This window comes from Schistocerca americana, chromosome 10 (genome assembly GCF_021461395.2).
Source record: "Schistocerca americana isolate TAMUIC-IGC-003095 chromosome 10, iqSchAmer2.1, whole genome shotgun sequence".
NCBI lineage: Eukaryota > Metazoa > Arthropoda > Insecta > Orthoptera > Acrididae > Schistocerca > Schistocerca americana.
Genome location: NC_060128.1, coordinates 115,346,849 through 115,361,804, shown reverse-complemented (window position 1 = coordinate 115,361,804; position 14,956 = coordinate 115,346,849). Strand labels below are relative to the sequence as shown.

The 14,956-nt window shown below is 39.7% G+C and overlaps 1 protein-coding gene across 1 annotated transcript; it reads left to right on the top strand.

Annotated features, from left to right (window-relative positions):
* Positions 1–5,223: 5,223 nt before the first annotated feature.
* Positions 5,224–11,232, top strand: LOC124552704 (ELAV-like protein 1). Its single transcript, XM_047127045.1, has one exon. It carries the CDS (start codon positions 5,278–5,280, stop codon positions 6,403–6,405), a length of 1,128 nt encoding a protein of 375 aa, XP_046983001.1. The 5' UTR covers positions 5,224–5,277; the 3' UTR covers positions 6,406–11,232.
* The last annotated feature ends 3,724 nt before the right edge of the window (positions 11,233–14,956 follow it).

Genomic DNA, 14,956 nt, shown 5'->3' with positions numbered 1-14,956 from the left:
AAATTTCAGTGCTGTACATTCTCCTTCGAATACTAAACTTTTTGGTGACTGTCAGCTACGAAGGGAGAAATGTCTATCTTAAGGGGAGGTTTACTATCTTTCCCGAAGAAAGCATGTTCTTTGAGAATTTTTTTCTCGGGATGTATTATAGATATCAATGTCAAATTTGGTCAAACTATTCATTGACATTTCCTCTATATACTGGAATTTTTTAACGGGAAATGTCGAAGGGCAGAGGCGGAAGTGCCGTCGGAACGAAACAAAATTTCGATGTAGACATCCACGCGCGGTACGTCACAGGTCAGGTGGCTCGTCTGAAATCAAAACAGAGTCGACGTTAGCGAAGTATATAAAATTCTTTAGGAGTTGGACCTCGCTTAAGTTATTTTGACCATACGAAACAAAATGGCGGCCATTTGAAAAAAAAGGGTTTCTTCATCGATTTTTCGACTTCGTCGGCCAAGTAAAAATATTTGTAGTTTATCGATCGGAAAAAAGTGGTACAACTCCTAGACAATTTAGTTAGCTTCGTCGGAAACAAAGAATCATGTCAATCGGTTCAGTAGATTTGAAGTTACCATACCGCGCGATAGAAAAAAAGTCATTTCGAGAAACGCGTTTGAAGTTTTGACTACATATAAATGCATATTATGCAACTTACGTTCAATCTGCTATTCCGGAGCCATAAACTAGTCCTTCCCATTCCTCACAGAGGGCGTTCTTCTCGATCTGGGCCATCCTTCGCTGCTCCAGAGCCGCTCGTACGGCCGGTGACAAGCGGTTATCGGCCGCTTGAATCCGGTGGTCGTCCGAACGCTTGGCGAACTACGTCGAATAGAGTCCCAGGGTGACGTCCATCGTTGTCACAATCTTCAGAATTGCTGAATACCCTTTGTTGTAGCTGCTCACTGCCAGGAAAGTCGCAGTCTCCACAATCTTCGCACCAGAATGTAAATGCTTGGGGACTAACTTTCAAACATACGCAATCAAACGTTCTTTTGAATTTTGTGTGTTTTCTCCAAAGCACCGGTACAATAACACGTCCTCCGAAAGAAAAAAAAACTGGTGCGTGAAAAGGCCGATTTCAGGCGGGTGCATGTTTTTGTTCAACCGCGAATAACAAACATTTTCGTTCCGTATTAGGAAAAGGTGGCAGGGGTAAAATATAGGGAGCGAAAGGCTATTTACGATTTGTACAGAAACCAGATGGCAGTTATAAGAGTCAAGGGACATGAAAGGGAAGCAGTGGTTGGAAAGGGAGTGAGACAGGGTTATAGCCTCTCCCCGATGCTATTCAATATGTATATTGAGCAAGCAGTAAAGGAAACAAAAGAAAAATTCGGAGTAGGTATTAAAATCCATGGAGAAGAAATGAAAACTTTCAGGTTCGCCGATGACATTGTAATTCTGTCAGAGACAGCAAAGTACTTGGAAGAGTAGTTAAACGGAACGGACAGTGTCTTGAAACGAGGATATAAGATGAACATCAACAAAAGCAAAACGAGGATGATGGAATGTAGTCGAATTACGTCAGCTGATGCTGAGGGAATTAGATTAGGAAATGTAGTAGTAGATGAGTTTTGCTATTTGGGGAGCAAAATAACTGATGATGCTCGAAGTAGAAAAGATATAAAATGTAGACTGGCAATGGCAAGGAAAGCGTTTCTGAAGAAGACATCGAGTGTGTCAGGGAGTCGTTCCTGAAAGTATTTGTATGGAGTGTAGCCATGTATGGAAGTGAAACATGGACGATAAATAGTTTGGACAAGAGAATAGAAGCTTTTGAAATGTGGTGCTACAGAAGAATGCTGAAGATTAGATGGGTAGATCACATAACTAATGAGGAGGTATTGAATAGAATTGGGGAGTTCCTGAATCGAGGACAGCTGTAGGGATCAGAGTAAGTGATTTTGAATCATAATGAAGATCGCTCTTATTTTTAGTACGCCGTTGGTTCCATGTGGTTAGCGATTGGTTTGACGAAGATGTGTATGAAAACAAGAACGAAGCGTTCCACTAAGGAAAATGAGACGTGGATGCTGAACAGAATTACGCGTTAGATATCGCATCAGGACCTGTTACCAGAGTTAAACTATATCTGGGGAAAGATGAAAAAAGACTGAAAAATATGAGCAACGGGAAGATACATTTCTCCACTCCTCTCATGGCGAATATTGGTGTGTAGTGTTTCTGGTTATCTATCGGAATCTGCATAACAATGCTATTTAAAGTTGTAGTTATTAGTACGTACTTGTTAATCATCGTCTTTACTACAGACCTGGAGTTTCATGTTGACATTAAGTATAAAATAACACAAATTATATGTTTCCGAACATGAGGGACACTGTGTGTGGGGAAGACTGATTACACTAAGATTAACATACGAGCAGTTGCCGACTATGTCTTTAGAAACAGTAAGACACAAAATGTTGACGACAATCGTAACATCACTTAGCGAAATAAAACACGGCTGCAGCAAACTACTTACGCGTCAGATTTCGGAAGAGCATCTGCTAGTTCAGTTAAACAGCCTTTCTGAAAAGACGCAAGGTCACAGATGTGTAGAGACAGACCATATTCTGCGCTACCTTCACTGGGAATACTGATCGGCGAATTACACGATTCGCAGGTCAATATCCACAGTTAGGGCAGGGATCTGGTGGAAATCGCGGAAAAATGTTAAAGTTACTACAGTTTGTTATTACGCAAACTAAAACAGGAATAAAATGTTTGCAGAAGCCGTAAAACCACAAGAGGCGCCTACACATGTGTGCAGCATAGAATTACGCTCCAGAAATGATGACAGGATGGTCTGCACGTGTTAATCAACGGTTTTGGGAAGAGGCAAGAAGTTCGTGCGGTCATTAGTTGGAATGTAATTGTGCTGTGAGAGTCGTCTTTCTCTCAGAATCTGGCTGAAATAGCATGGAAATGTCGCCTCCAAGTAGTAATGGTTCTTTTTCCTTATTAATCAGGGCATTTACGACAGACATTCAGTTACATGTCACTACTTATAAAATATAATAAGTTTCCTTTAATTTTCGTCTATGGTCACAATCTTTCCCGTTTAACAGATTACCGGTTTCGGTCTTTAATGACCGTCATCAGATCAGCTCTGAAGATCGGCAGGTCTTGTTACTACCAGATGCATCCGTATTCAAGAAAGAGGTTGAATTAATAGTAGAAAGACGGCGCAGATTACATCGGTATAGCGCGCTTTTCGCTTGCTAATGTTTCCAGCGTGATCACAGACCATAGTGACGTATCCTGATGTAGTTCATCTATTCAGTGTCGTTCTTTAATATGATGACTAGGAAGACAAGTCTGGAACAAAGAAGAAACACGAATATATGTTCCATGAGCTACACTGGAAACATTAGCAAACGAAGAGCGCGCTATAGCGATGTAATCTCTGCGCCGTCTTTCTACTATTAATTCAACCTCTTTCTTGAATACTGATGCATCTGGTAGTAACAAGACCTGCCGATCTTCAGAGCTGATCTGATGATGGTCATTAAAGACCGAAACCGGTAATCTGTTAAACAGAAAAGATTGTGACCAAAGACGAAAATTAAAGGAAACTTATTACATTTACGGGTCACTGTGTTTCTTCGCTACGATGTCGCAGCTTATAAAATATAATTTTACGGAATGCGAATTAAATGTTACCGATCATTACGGATAAATCATGGATGTATAGCAAGTCATACAACAAGAATACATAATACGTAATTAAAAGGTACGAGACATACTAACGTTACTTCCACAGATCCTACATTAAATGTTCCTCTTGGTTGTGGGATATGAGACAAAAATCTGAGGTGCATAATTATCATAAATCTTAAGCAGCTGTGGTTGTTAGGCTATCGTTCCTTAGTGAATGGCGCTTATTTGGACCAAAGTATGTGACTTCTGCGGTACTGATTCCATTAAGTGAGCAATTCGTGTGAGAAAGAGGTCTACTGAAGGCGGAATAAAATGTTCACGACAGTCGTAATACCGGTAGGCGGATTGATATAGAGTTGCAACAATAATTAAGCGACAGACATCTTCAAGTTTTGTAGTCCTGTCTTCCTCAGTTGCGTCTAATATTACGGTATATTGATAATTTTTACTTATGGACCGTCTGACAGCAACTGAATAAAACACAATTTTAGTGCCATACGCGCTTCGCCTTTATTTTCTGCAAGGCAGCATCAGTGGCAGGTTGCGTGGACAATTTCTTACATATTACGCTCCTGTTGCATTTATGGTGTTGTTCTTCTTCTTATGAATGCCAATTTGCGGTTTTTTCCCCCCACATTCCACAGCACTATGAACTGAACGCTTGTTGAAACAGTGGTAATATCGATAGGCGGATTGATATAGAGTTGCAACAATAATTAAGCGACAGACATCTTCAACTTTTGTAGTCCTGTCTTCTTCAGTTGCGTGTAATATTACGGTATACTGATAACATTTAATTATGGACCGTCTGACAGCAACTGAATAAATCACAATTTTAGTGCCAAACGCGTTTCGCCTTTATTTTCTGCAAGGCATGATCAGTGGCAGGTTGCGTGGACAATTTTTTACATATTACGCTCCTGTTGCATTTTTGGTGTTGTTCTTCTTCTTATGAATGCCAATTTGCGGTTTCAAGAAGCGTTCAGTTCATAGTACTGTGAAATGTGGGGAAAAAATCGCAAATTGGCATTCATAAGAAGAACAACACCAAAAATGCAACAGGAGCGTAATATGTAGGAAATTGTCCACGCAACCTGCCACTGATGATGCCTTGCAGAAAATAAAGGCGAAACGCGTATGGCACTAAAATTGTGTTTTATTCAGTTGCTGTCAGACGGTCCATAAGTAAAAATTATCAATATACCGTAATATTAAGCGACAGAATTTTCCACTTACTCTGTTATCAAGGGCTGCGCAAATTATTCTGCTATCAACAGTTAAAGAAGGGCTGCGCAAAGAAGCGAGAATTTTCTGGGCCCGTTCGGCGGGGATATCGGGCCCGTGCATCGCGTGCAGCCTTGCTAGCTAGCGAGCCTCGCAGTAGTATCGAGCGGCCGCCCGGGCGCGCGGGGCAGCCGTTCGGCCGTTTCCGTGGGCGCTCGGCGCGCCGAACGGGGGCTGGAGGGGGGTGGCCGGGGTGCGGCCGGCGCCCGGGCCCCAGTTCTCCGGTGACCGCCGACGGGTGACGAAGGAGCGTGCGACCGGCGGCCGGCCAGCTCCGCGCAGATCGATACCGCCGCAACCTCGGCTCGCCGCGCACTTTTCCCGGGGATGAAGCAAAATGGCGGAGCGGCGACGGCCACCCACCACCACAACGGGCAGGCGCCTCCACCGCCGGCCTCGTCGCCTTGCAACTCGCACAGCCCGTCGTCGTCGGGGCGCGGCGGCGGCGCCGACGACAACAGCAAGACGAACCTGATAGTCAACTACCTGCCGCAGACGATGACGCAGGACGACATGCGGGCGCTGTTCTCGACCGTCGGCGAGCTCGAGAACTGCAAGCTGATCCGCGACAAGTCGACGGGCCAGAGCCTCGGCTACGGCTTCGTCAAGTACCGCACCGAGGAGGACGCCGTCAAGGCGGTGAACACGCTCTCCGGCCTGCGCATCCAGAACAAGGTGATCAAGGTGTCGCACGCGCGGCCCAGCAGCGAGTCGATAAAGGGGGCCAACCTGTACGTCAGCGGCGTGCCGAGGAACGTGACCCCGGCCGAGTTCGAGAAGATGTTCTCCCGCTTCGGCACCATCATCACGTCCCGCATCCTGTGCGACAACTCGACCGGCCTCTCCAAGGGGGTGGGCTTCATCAGGTTCGACCAGCGCTCCGAGGCGGAGCGCGCCATCGAGGAAATGCACGGGTACACGCCGCCCGGCTCCGGCGAACCCCTCGGGGTCAAGTTCGCCAACAAGCCGACCACCCAACTGGGACTGTACCACCCGGCAGCAGCCTACTACCCGCCCGACGGTCGCCGCTTCGCCGGACCCATCCACTCTCCCGGGAGCCGCTTCCGGTATCTGCCCCTCTCGCCCCTGGGGGCCACGGGCGAGAAGGCCATCCTCGCCATGAACAAGGGTCTGCAGCGCTACTCGCCCCTCACCGGCGGCGACTACCTCGCCGGGATGCTGCCGGGCGACCCGGCCGGCTGGTCCATCTTCGTCTACAACCTGGCCCCCGAGGCGGAGGAGAACGTCCTGTGGCAGCTCTTCGGGCCCTTCGGCGCCGTCCAAAACGTGAAGGTGATTCGCGACGCAGACAGCAATAAGTGCAAGGGCTTCGGCTTTGTCACGATGACCAACTACGACGAGGCAGTCGTCGCTATCCAGTCACTCAACGGGTACACGCTCGGTAACCGTGTTCTGCAAGTGTCTTTCAAGACAGCCAAAGTCAAACACGCGTAGGCCGGACTGCCCCTTTTCCATCCTCTCCAATTTCTGCCGTATTGGGGAAATTTCCCCAGAGTGCTGGATGTACTGTACTGCTCTCCTCTGACCCTCAGAAGCCCACCAGTATTTAGGCATCTCCCGTGAGACACTTGCTATGCAACCCGTGTAAAACCGTCCAAAATTCTAAAATTTTCTGGCTAATTATCGCCTGTAAAGATTTGAAGATTTGGAAGCCAGCTGATGGGTACAGTTCTACACTCCCACTGTGTATCATTTGATATCACGGTTAATCTCTGCAATAGGTCATTGAAACTGTAGCATATGCTAGAGCTCAATAACACAGTAACTTATGTGTATAAAGGTGGCTAAAATTCTCCAATAGATATTTCAGTATTTGGAGGCAGACTGATGGTTGCAACTGCAAACTCACTCCAATCCCATACACAATTTAATAATCTGACCAATCGCTGTAACATGACAGTGGAATTATAGTATGTTCCAGAACTTCATACAGCAATAATATCTGCATACAAGATCAGCCCCACTTCAACATACATACTTCCCTGCAACATGTATCTGAGATTTATTTAATAAGGAAGTCTGCTTTGCTAAAAGTCTCCTTTAGTTGGTGTCTTTGACACCACTTCATAGATGAAAATACTACATCACAACTTGCTTTTCCAGTATAGAACAGAGATCATTACAGTGCATATATGGCAATACCTTTGAGATGGCTTCTTATTTCTTCAACGTATTAGGCCTAATATTTGAAACAAATTTATAATTTCTTCAAAATCAATTGGCTTCCAGTTTTAAATTGGGCCCTTTCAGACTGTTCAATTTCTGGAAGGGCATAATATCTAGCTCTCCAGGGGACCTTAAGCACATGTCATTAGGCCTCATTGCTGTCTTTCCCATAACTGTTATTTATACTGAATTAAATGTCAGTTCCAAAGTTTCGCCACTTTGGTAAACCGAATTATAATTTTCTGTGTCCAGCTAGGCTTATGATTCCAGTGTTATGTGCCAAATTACATCTGACCTACTACTCTTCGCCAGGTGTTGTAGGTGTGCATGTACATGTGGTTACTTGACTATGATCATTATTTGTGATAGCTGATGAAGATTGCATGGTCAGTTGTGTAAATATTGTGCATAAAAGTGGAATCATTAGCAATACCAGCCTTACACTCAGTAGTTTGGCTTTTTTAACTTGTAATTTCGGTAGTCTTGGCTTATATTATATTTTCTATTAAACTTTAAGTTTGTCTCACTCACTTCGACATAAAATATATATTTAAGTAATGCATATGACTTAGTGTCTAAAGGTTTTTGTGGGAGACAAAGCTACAGTTTCAACCATTTTTAACTCTATTGCCTTTTCCACTAAACACAGGACCCCTAACGAAACACAGTGTAGGTATAACCCATCTCAGGGTCTCATGTGTTCATGTTCTGCTACCTGCAGAAAGCTAAAATTTCCAGCACTTCTGTGGCATTTCCCTAAAAGGCAGACAACTGAAGTACTCAACTCCCATTTATTTATTGTGTGCTCTGTCAAAGATGACACAGTTTCTGCTTTGTAGGCCATGCTATACTGACTGCATTGCAGTTTCAGTAGTGAAGGAGTAACGTCACTTGCAGGGAATTTCTTTATAAATATGTAATACTGTCTCATAAGTTGCACAAGCCATCATCATTCTCATTGTGCAGTCTCTGTGTCATCTGTGTAGGGCTAAATTATTTATGTCTCTCTTTATGAATAGTATTGTTGCTAGCCTATTTATTTGATCAACTTTTCTTGTAGTTAGATTGCTTAACTTATATCTATCTGTGTCTGTGGCAGCGATAGTAGGTGCATTTCATCCTTTTTATAAATATAAAAATATATTTATGTGTACTGGCACTAATGTAAAGTCAATCGCAGTTAAAAGACATCGGTATGTCGGGTGTTTCGCAAAATTATTAGCTAATATTAGTTTGCGATGCAGGTACGAATTCCTGTTTCGTATTCTGCCTCATGAAACATAATACTATTTTTAGAGTATTTTGGTAGTATCTAGCTTTTCCTTGAAATATTTCAAAAATATGTATTGTTCCAATGTACTTCCTGCCTGTCGCGTGTCCATTTTTACTAGATGTTGTTCAGATAGTTTCATTTTCTCAGCTATAGAGAAACTCTTCCGGCAGAGTGACATAGCATTATAAACGGTTTCCAAAGAACCAAACGAATACCTAACAGCGTGTTACCATTGAATAATAAAACTACAAATGAGATAGCCCATAGAGCATGGTGCCAAAATCGATACCTTTTCTTCCATGTGAGAAATGTATTTTTGTAAGAATGCTTACACTATTTAAGACACAGTGATGCCTTTCTTGTGGCGTTTTTGAATTAAACATTTTGATGTACTTTGTCCTGTCATGGTCGCAATGAGAAATGTTACACGTTTAAAAATGTATATACATATATGTTGCTGAGACTAGGGAAAGTCTAGAGAAATGTTTTTTGATAATGAAAATTTATCTAGATGTTGAGAGTAACAGCTTAGCCTCCAGGGATGGTGTTATGATATGCAGATGTTCTTAGTTGTTGGTCAACTCGCTCTCCAAAACCTGGGAAATGTAGCCTTAGAATGTACAGATCACATTATCAGTATTTGTCTCTGTTTAATGACATTTGTTTTGTAAAAAGTAAACTTTTGCGACTTTTCCAACGACTGAGGGACAAGTAATTGGTGCATATCCTCTGTTTTATAAGATATTGAATTTTAGCACAAGCTAATAACAAAGATAACGTTTAAATCATATTTTAGTGGTGTGGTCATTGACCAGATGTGCTTTATGATTGTGGCAATATCTGTGGAGATTATCAAGCTTGCATAACTTTTGAAGTTTTACAGGTTCCATTAAATTGTTGATGTCATTGGATATTTTCAGAAATCCAGTAAAAAATAAAATCCAGAAGTTAATGTGATTGATACAGTATTTGCTCATTGTTCATAGCATATTTTGTGAAACAGTGAGGAGTAAATGAGTATTTTGGGGAGTGAAGGTGGGAAGAATGGAGAACTTAGGAAGTATGCACTGGAACTCAACTTTGATATACTTCCTATGCTATTTCTACATATCACACATGATCATCAGATAAGTTATGTTGCCTGGCTTGTAGTTATGAAACACATTGCATATTGATTTTCTGTGCAGGTCATTTTTATTTATGTCATTTGGATTATTCTTTACTTACTTTAGAAAAATTGTTGAAATAATTCTCATGTTTTTGTACTTTCAGTTTTTTAGCATACAAAATTTTTTGTTTGCTCATGATGAAATCACATAGGTTAAAAGAGACAATAATACACGTTGATGAACCATAGGCTATGTATTTTGATTGCAACTTGAATGAAAAATGTATCTGCAGGCAATACTGAAGTAATTTCAATGAAAGTACCTGTGATTTAATCTACTGTCTTGACCCCATTAGGCGATTAGTATATTGCCAGTTCCTCTTTCATGCAATGTTCCTCTGTCAGTAATTGTCAGTGTATATGACTCCAACAGAATATAGCAAAAATATTATGTGAGTGTAAGCAGGATGGATGGAAGGAAAATTTCAGTTAGTAGTGATTTCACTTCTATTTCTGTGTGCAACTAGTTTTTGTTGATATGAGAGTGGGAGGGAGAAATTGCTAGTGGGGAACAGTTGTTCATATGGATTACAAACATGCTGCAATTCAGTTGTACTGATTTTACTGGACTTGGTTTTCATAAAACTCCTGTAACTAATTTGACATTGACAAAGAAATACATGTACTTACGTGTCATTAAGGATATAAAGAATGAAGTGTCAAAATGGCACGAAAACATGGCTATGGAAAAATGTATGTTATTCCAGATTAAATTTGTTTATCATACTTACTTGGGAGTCATTGAACAGAAATAATGACTGACTGGAAATAGTTCATTGCGCTTCTCTTGCAGAAGTTTTTAACACAAAATTGACACATGTGGTCAGGAGACTGTTTTAAGTGCTGAGGTTTGCCTGAAATATAACATTTGTTGGCCTAAGCAATACCTAACTTACAAGAAGTACAGGCAAGCCGACTGCACTGGGATGCTTGTTTCCTCTCTTTGTATATGTACTCGTATTTATATAATTACATACATTTTTTAGAAATTTTCTGGCTTATGTGTACTTGTGAATTGCTTATTTGTTTATTCAATTAGTCCACTGACATTATAATGTCAGACACGTAAATCTTGCCCAATCCTAGTATGTTTATTGTAGTAGATAAAATAAAAAGTAATTGATAGTCCATATTGTATGAGACAATTGCATTAGCAAATTCAGTGGATGTAAATTAGTTCATTTTCAATATGTTCGTAATTTATTACATAAAATGGCAAACAAAATAATGGGTTGGAATTAAAGCAGAAGGAAGCTGTCATGTTCATCAAAAGTACAATATTTGAGCATGAATATAATGCATGAGATCTGTAGTCCAGCCCATTTCTTGCCATGTATTTATGATCTGTACTATATTAATTAGATTATGTACTCCTTCTTTAAAGAGATAAATTAATATGCAGCATGGGCGCACAAGATGAGATTATCAGCGACATGAAAGTATTACTGGTCTACTGTGTAAAGAGACTCTTCTTATTTTACTTTTAAAAACACTTTTTCACATTAACTTGTTATACAAATAATAGAATAGCTCATGTGGGAAAGATTTTTATCATAAAATGAAATAAAATTTTTTCTCAGTATAAAGTTATTGTTTTATTCTCACATGTTCGCCCATGAAGACTTCTTATCTTTACTTAAATAATCTGCTTGAGAATATCGCATATGAAAAGTGTTCCACAGTGTTTTCAATTTGCCAATGTTTGTAGCAAATGAATCTGACTAGGTCAAGGGCACATTCCACAAAATTATAAATGCAGAAGAGAGAAATATAACTTGTTTATTTTTCTGTGCCATCCATTGTCTTGTCCTTTTCTGTCTGGACATTTTTAAAATATTTGTATGGTAGGAAACACAAAAATCAGTATAGGTAGTATCCAAGTAAGCCACTTGTTCTAACATAAAGTAATGAGTTGTGTAAAAATATAAAAACATATCCTGTGAAACATGATTTTCATGTGAAACAACCACAAAGACAATCATTTTGTACCGAAAAATAACTAATTTTTACTGAGACATTTAGAACATATAAAAATAATCATCATCATCTTTGACATCTGCAAAAAGAAAATGTGTAGAACAAGGGCACTGCCATTCGTACTGTAGTATAACGAGTTATTTGAAGATAACTATGGCAAGGAGAGTTGTTTATTACAGAATATGAACTGAAACGTACTTGTCAGAGAAAATACAGGCCACAATGCTCTAATATGTACATTCTCAAAGTGAAATGTGGAATATTAAGAAATATGTACTTTAATGAGTAGCCTTACACGCATAACTATGATCGATTTGCACAAAACAGAACAAGCGACAGAGAGAGAACAGACTGACATATGATCTATTATGTGTGCTATAGACGATGTAAGAATAAGCAGAAGCTTCATCATGTTCCACACATAAGTGTCAGTAATGATCACTGATAAATATAACTTTCAAACAAGTTAAATGATCTAATGAAGAGACACTAACACAACAATAAGGATCTTGTACATTCAGGTTATGCTATGAATTGTCAGAGGATTAACAAGTTACATAAAAAAATTGGTTTCAAGTCAATAGAAATCTGTAGATGCACTCAAGTTGGAACTGCTCATGAAATATTTCTCTTAATGTTTCTTCCTAAATCAGAAAATGCTTCATGGAGTCTTACAGTTAATTGACTGTGATTATTGTGGTGCACTAAATTTCCTTAAATAACATATGTAGGCCAATAAGAGGATTTACAAAAGACAGATTTTTTGTATGGAAAGTACCGCAAACAATCTGCCCATTTATGAAGATCAGATTTACTGCAAATCTATTTAAGACAGGGATCTTAAGAAGTTTGTGAATTTCTTTCAGTTTCTAAAATGAATAACAAGTGAAGTTACATTAAAAGTGGCAACTGAAATTTTACTCATAACTAAAATCATAAATGACAATACAGTGATGTTTGGTTTGGTAGATAGCAGTACCTTTAAGGCAACAAAAGGTACAAGGTGTGTTTTTCTAGATACAGAGCTTTATACCTACTTTGTGTAATCAAGGAAGAGACAACAATGCAATGCCATAAATTAAAACAATATTTTCACTGCTCACGAAGACTGAAACAGTCTGCAGTGTGGGCCACAGTCAAATGTCCATCATGTTAACATACTTGCAAATTCAATGCATTATCTTGAAACAGGACAGAACTACACAGTGTATGAAAAAGAAATCTAAGACCAAAGTAAAGGTTACAGTTATTCTCATAAATAATCTTACAAATATAAATTATTCCACCGGCCTACATACATCGTTCCACCAGTGAAACACCTCAGTCTAAAAACTGATTTCATAGATGTACAATGAGTATGAGAATAAACACAATATTTCATTCCAATTAATATGAAAACGATAATATAAAATGTAACTATAGTGAGCAGGAAATGAGGAGGCAGACTGATTATAAAAAATACTGAATATCAGAAAAATGATGAAATTACATTTTTAAAATGAATATAAAGTTGTTGTTCGAATCGATTGTTCTTGTAATTCCTGAAGCATCTCCAGACGTAATAATGGGCACAATAACTGAATGCTTCCATTAAAATCAGCCAATGTTCAGACTTAAATTGGCTTGAAAATTATTTCAGTGACAGTAAAACAAAATGGCATACATGAACCCAAAAGCGTCTTGAACTGGAGATCAGTAAAAGTCAAGAACGAAAAATTATGTACACACATCGTTAGTGATCAGTGTCTGTTAAGAGCAATAGTGATGTGGCATTTGTGTCTGTGAAGAAAACTGAAGAACATGTTACTATAATGAAAACTAATGCTGAGTTACATATAAATTTTGAAAAAATACGAACGTGAAACTGAACTAAAGAGAAGAAAATTTTATGGTGCATATCAAATCCATGGACAGGAATCCCAACAGATGGGTTGACAGAAATTCAGTACAGAAAAAACTGAGAACCATAACAGATCTGAATGTCCAGTTCATTTATGTTTCCATTAAGATGAGTCAGTGATGATAAATGGCTGTACAAATGATGGACGGATAATCAGATATCCATTTCTCCACGATGTACATACGGAATACCATCTCAGGATATGAAAATAGATTATGTTCGAGAGGGAGTCTGTTCGAGTGTTTACTAAGGTGTAGAAGGAAATCCATGAGAAATGTCATTTATAATGCCATGAAATAATCGAAGGAACCATCGCAGTACATGTCTGAAATCATTCCTGAAAACAACTGAGAGGTTACATCGAGCTGGTTGGACAGGATTTTAAGTCCACCTTTCCAGTGTCTTAATAATTGCGGCTCTTCTCTCTGAAAACTGCAAATGATATTTACAGAAATGAAGGGACCAGAAACAGATGACGAAACATGATTCGAAGTGCTCCCCAATGATGCAAGTCATCAGATAGTTAATGTTCCGGCAAGCAACATGATGTGTGCTATATACCAGGTTGACAGCATGCGTGGAGAAAATACTCCACTAGTTTTATTTCTTCTCCTCACCTTCACGGTAGACAAGAAACATTCAAGTAAATACTACTCTTACCCTGCTGCATCGCTTAGACGTTGCACATGTAACAATTTGCTGCAATTGATGGTAAAAGTGGAAAAAATAGTTCAGAATATAGGAAATGGGTATGATGGCAGATAAGTATACTGCTGTAATGGGGACACTTGCTCAGACCCTACTCAGAACTAGAACACGAATGTTCGTTTCTTGACTTGCACTGTGCGTGTAATCGGATGTCAAAGCACCCCATTTATGTTCTATGTAGAGACGAAAGCTTCTGATTTGAAACAAAATTACTGACTTGTAAAAATGGGCTGCAAAAAGATGATCATTTGTCATGTGTTCTGAAATGAAACCAGATACTGAAGTTACTGACTGAAAGCGCAAAGAAAGTAGGGAGAGAGAACGATTTGTGGAGTCCAATAGGCAAGGAAATCCTCTCAACTATAGAATGATTGCAAGGCAAATGGTGGCTGCTAAACTCTGTATTGCGTATTGAAGAGGTTATCGAAAACTTTCTCCACTGGTGGACAAAATTTTGCAGCTTTGGCATCTGCCAAATAAGGAGGAGGAAAGAAACGCACTTCGAAATCGTTGAACTATTGTGTACTCACGATGATTTTCTGATTCCTAAAGTGGAGTTACCATTGAAAAAACGCCATGTTGGAAAAGCTGAAAAGCGTTCACGACTAATTCCATGAAATCAAGTATAGATTATGATTTCTCAATTCCTATGTGAGCATTTGTGAGAGACATTTTGAACAAAGTACATAGCACTCGATCAACTTATCTACGATAAATTACTCTGTTTCAGATAGCACACACACAGCCAATGTCATTGAGTTGCTATATATTTGACTGAAAAAGTTCCTAGGTT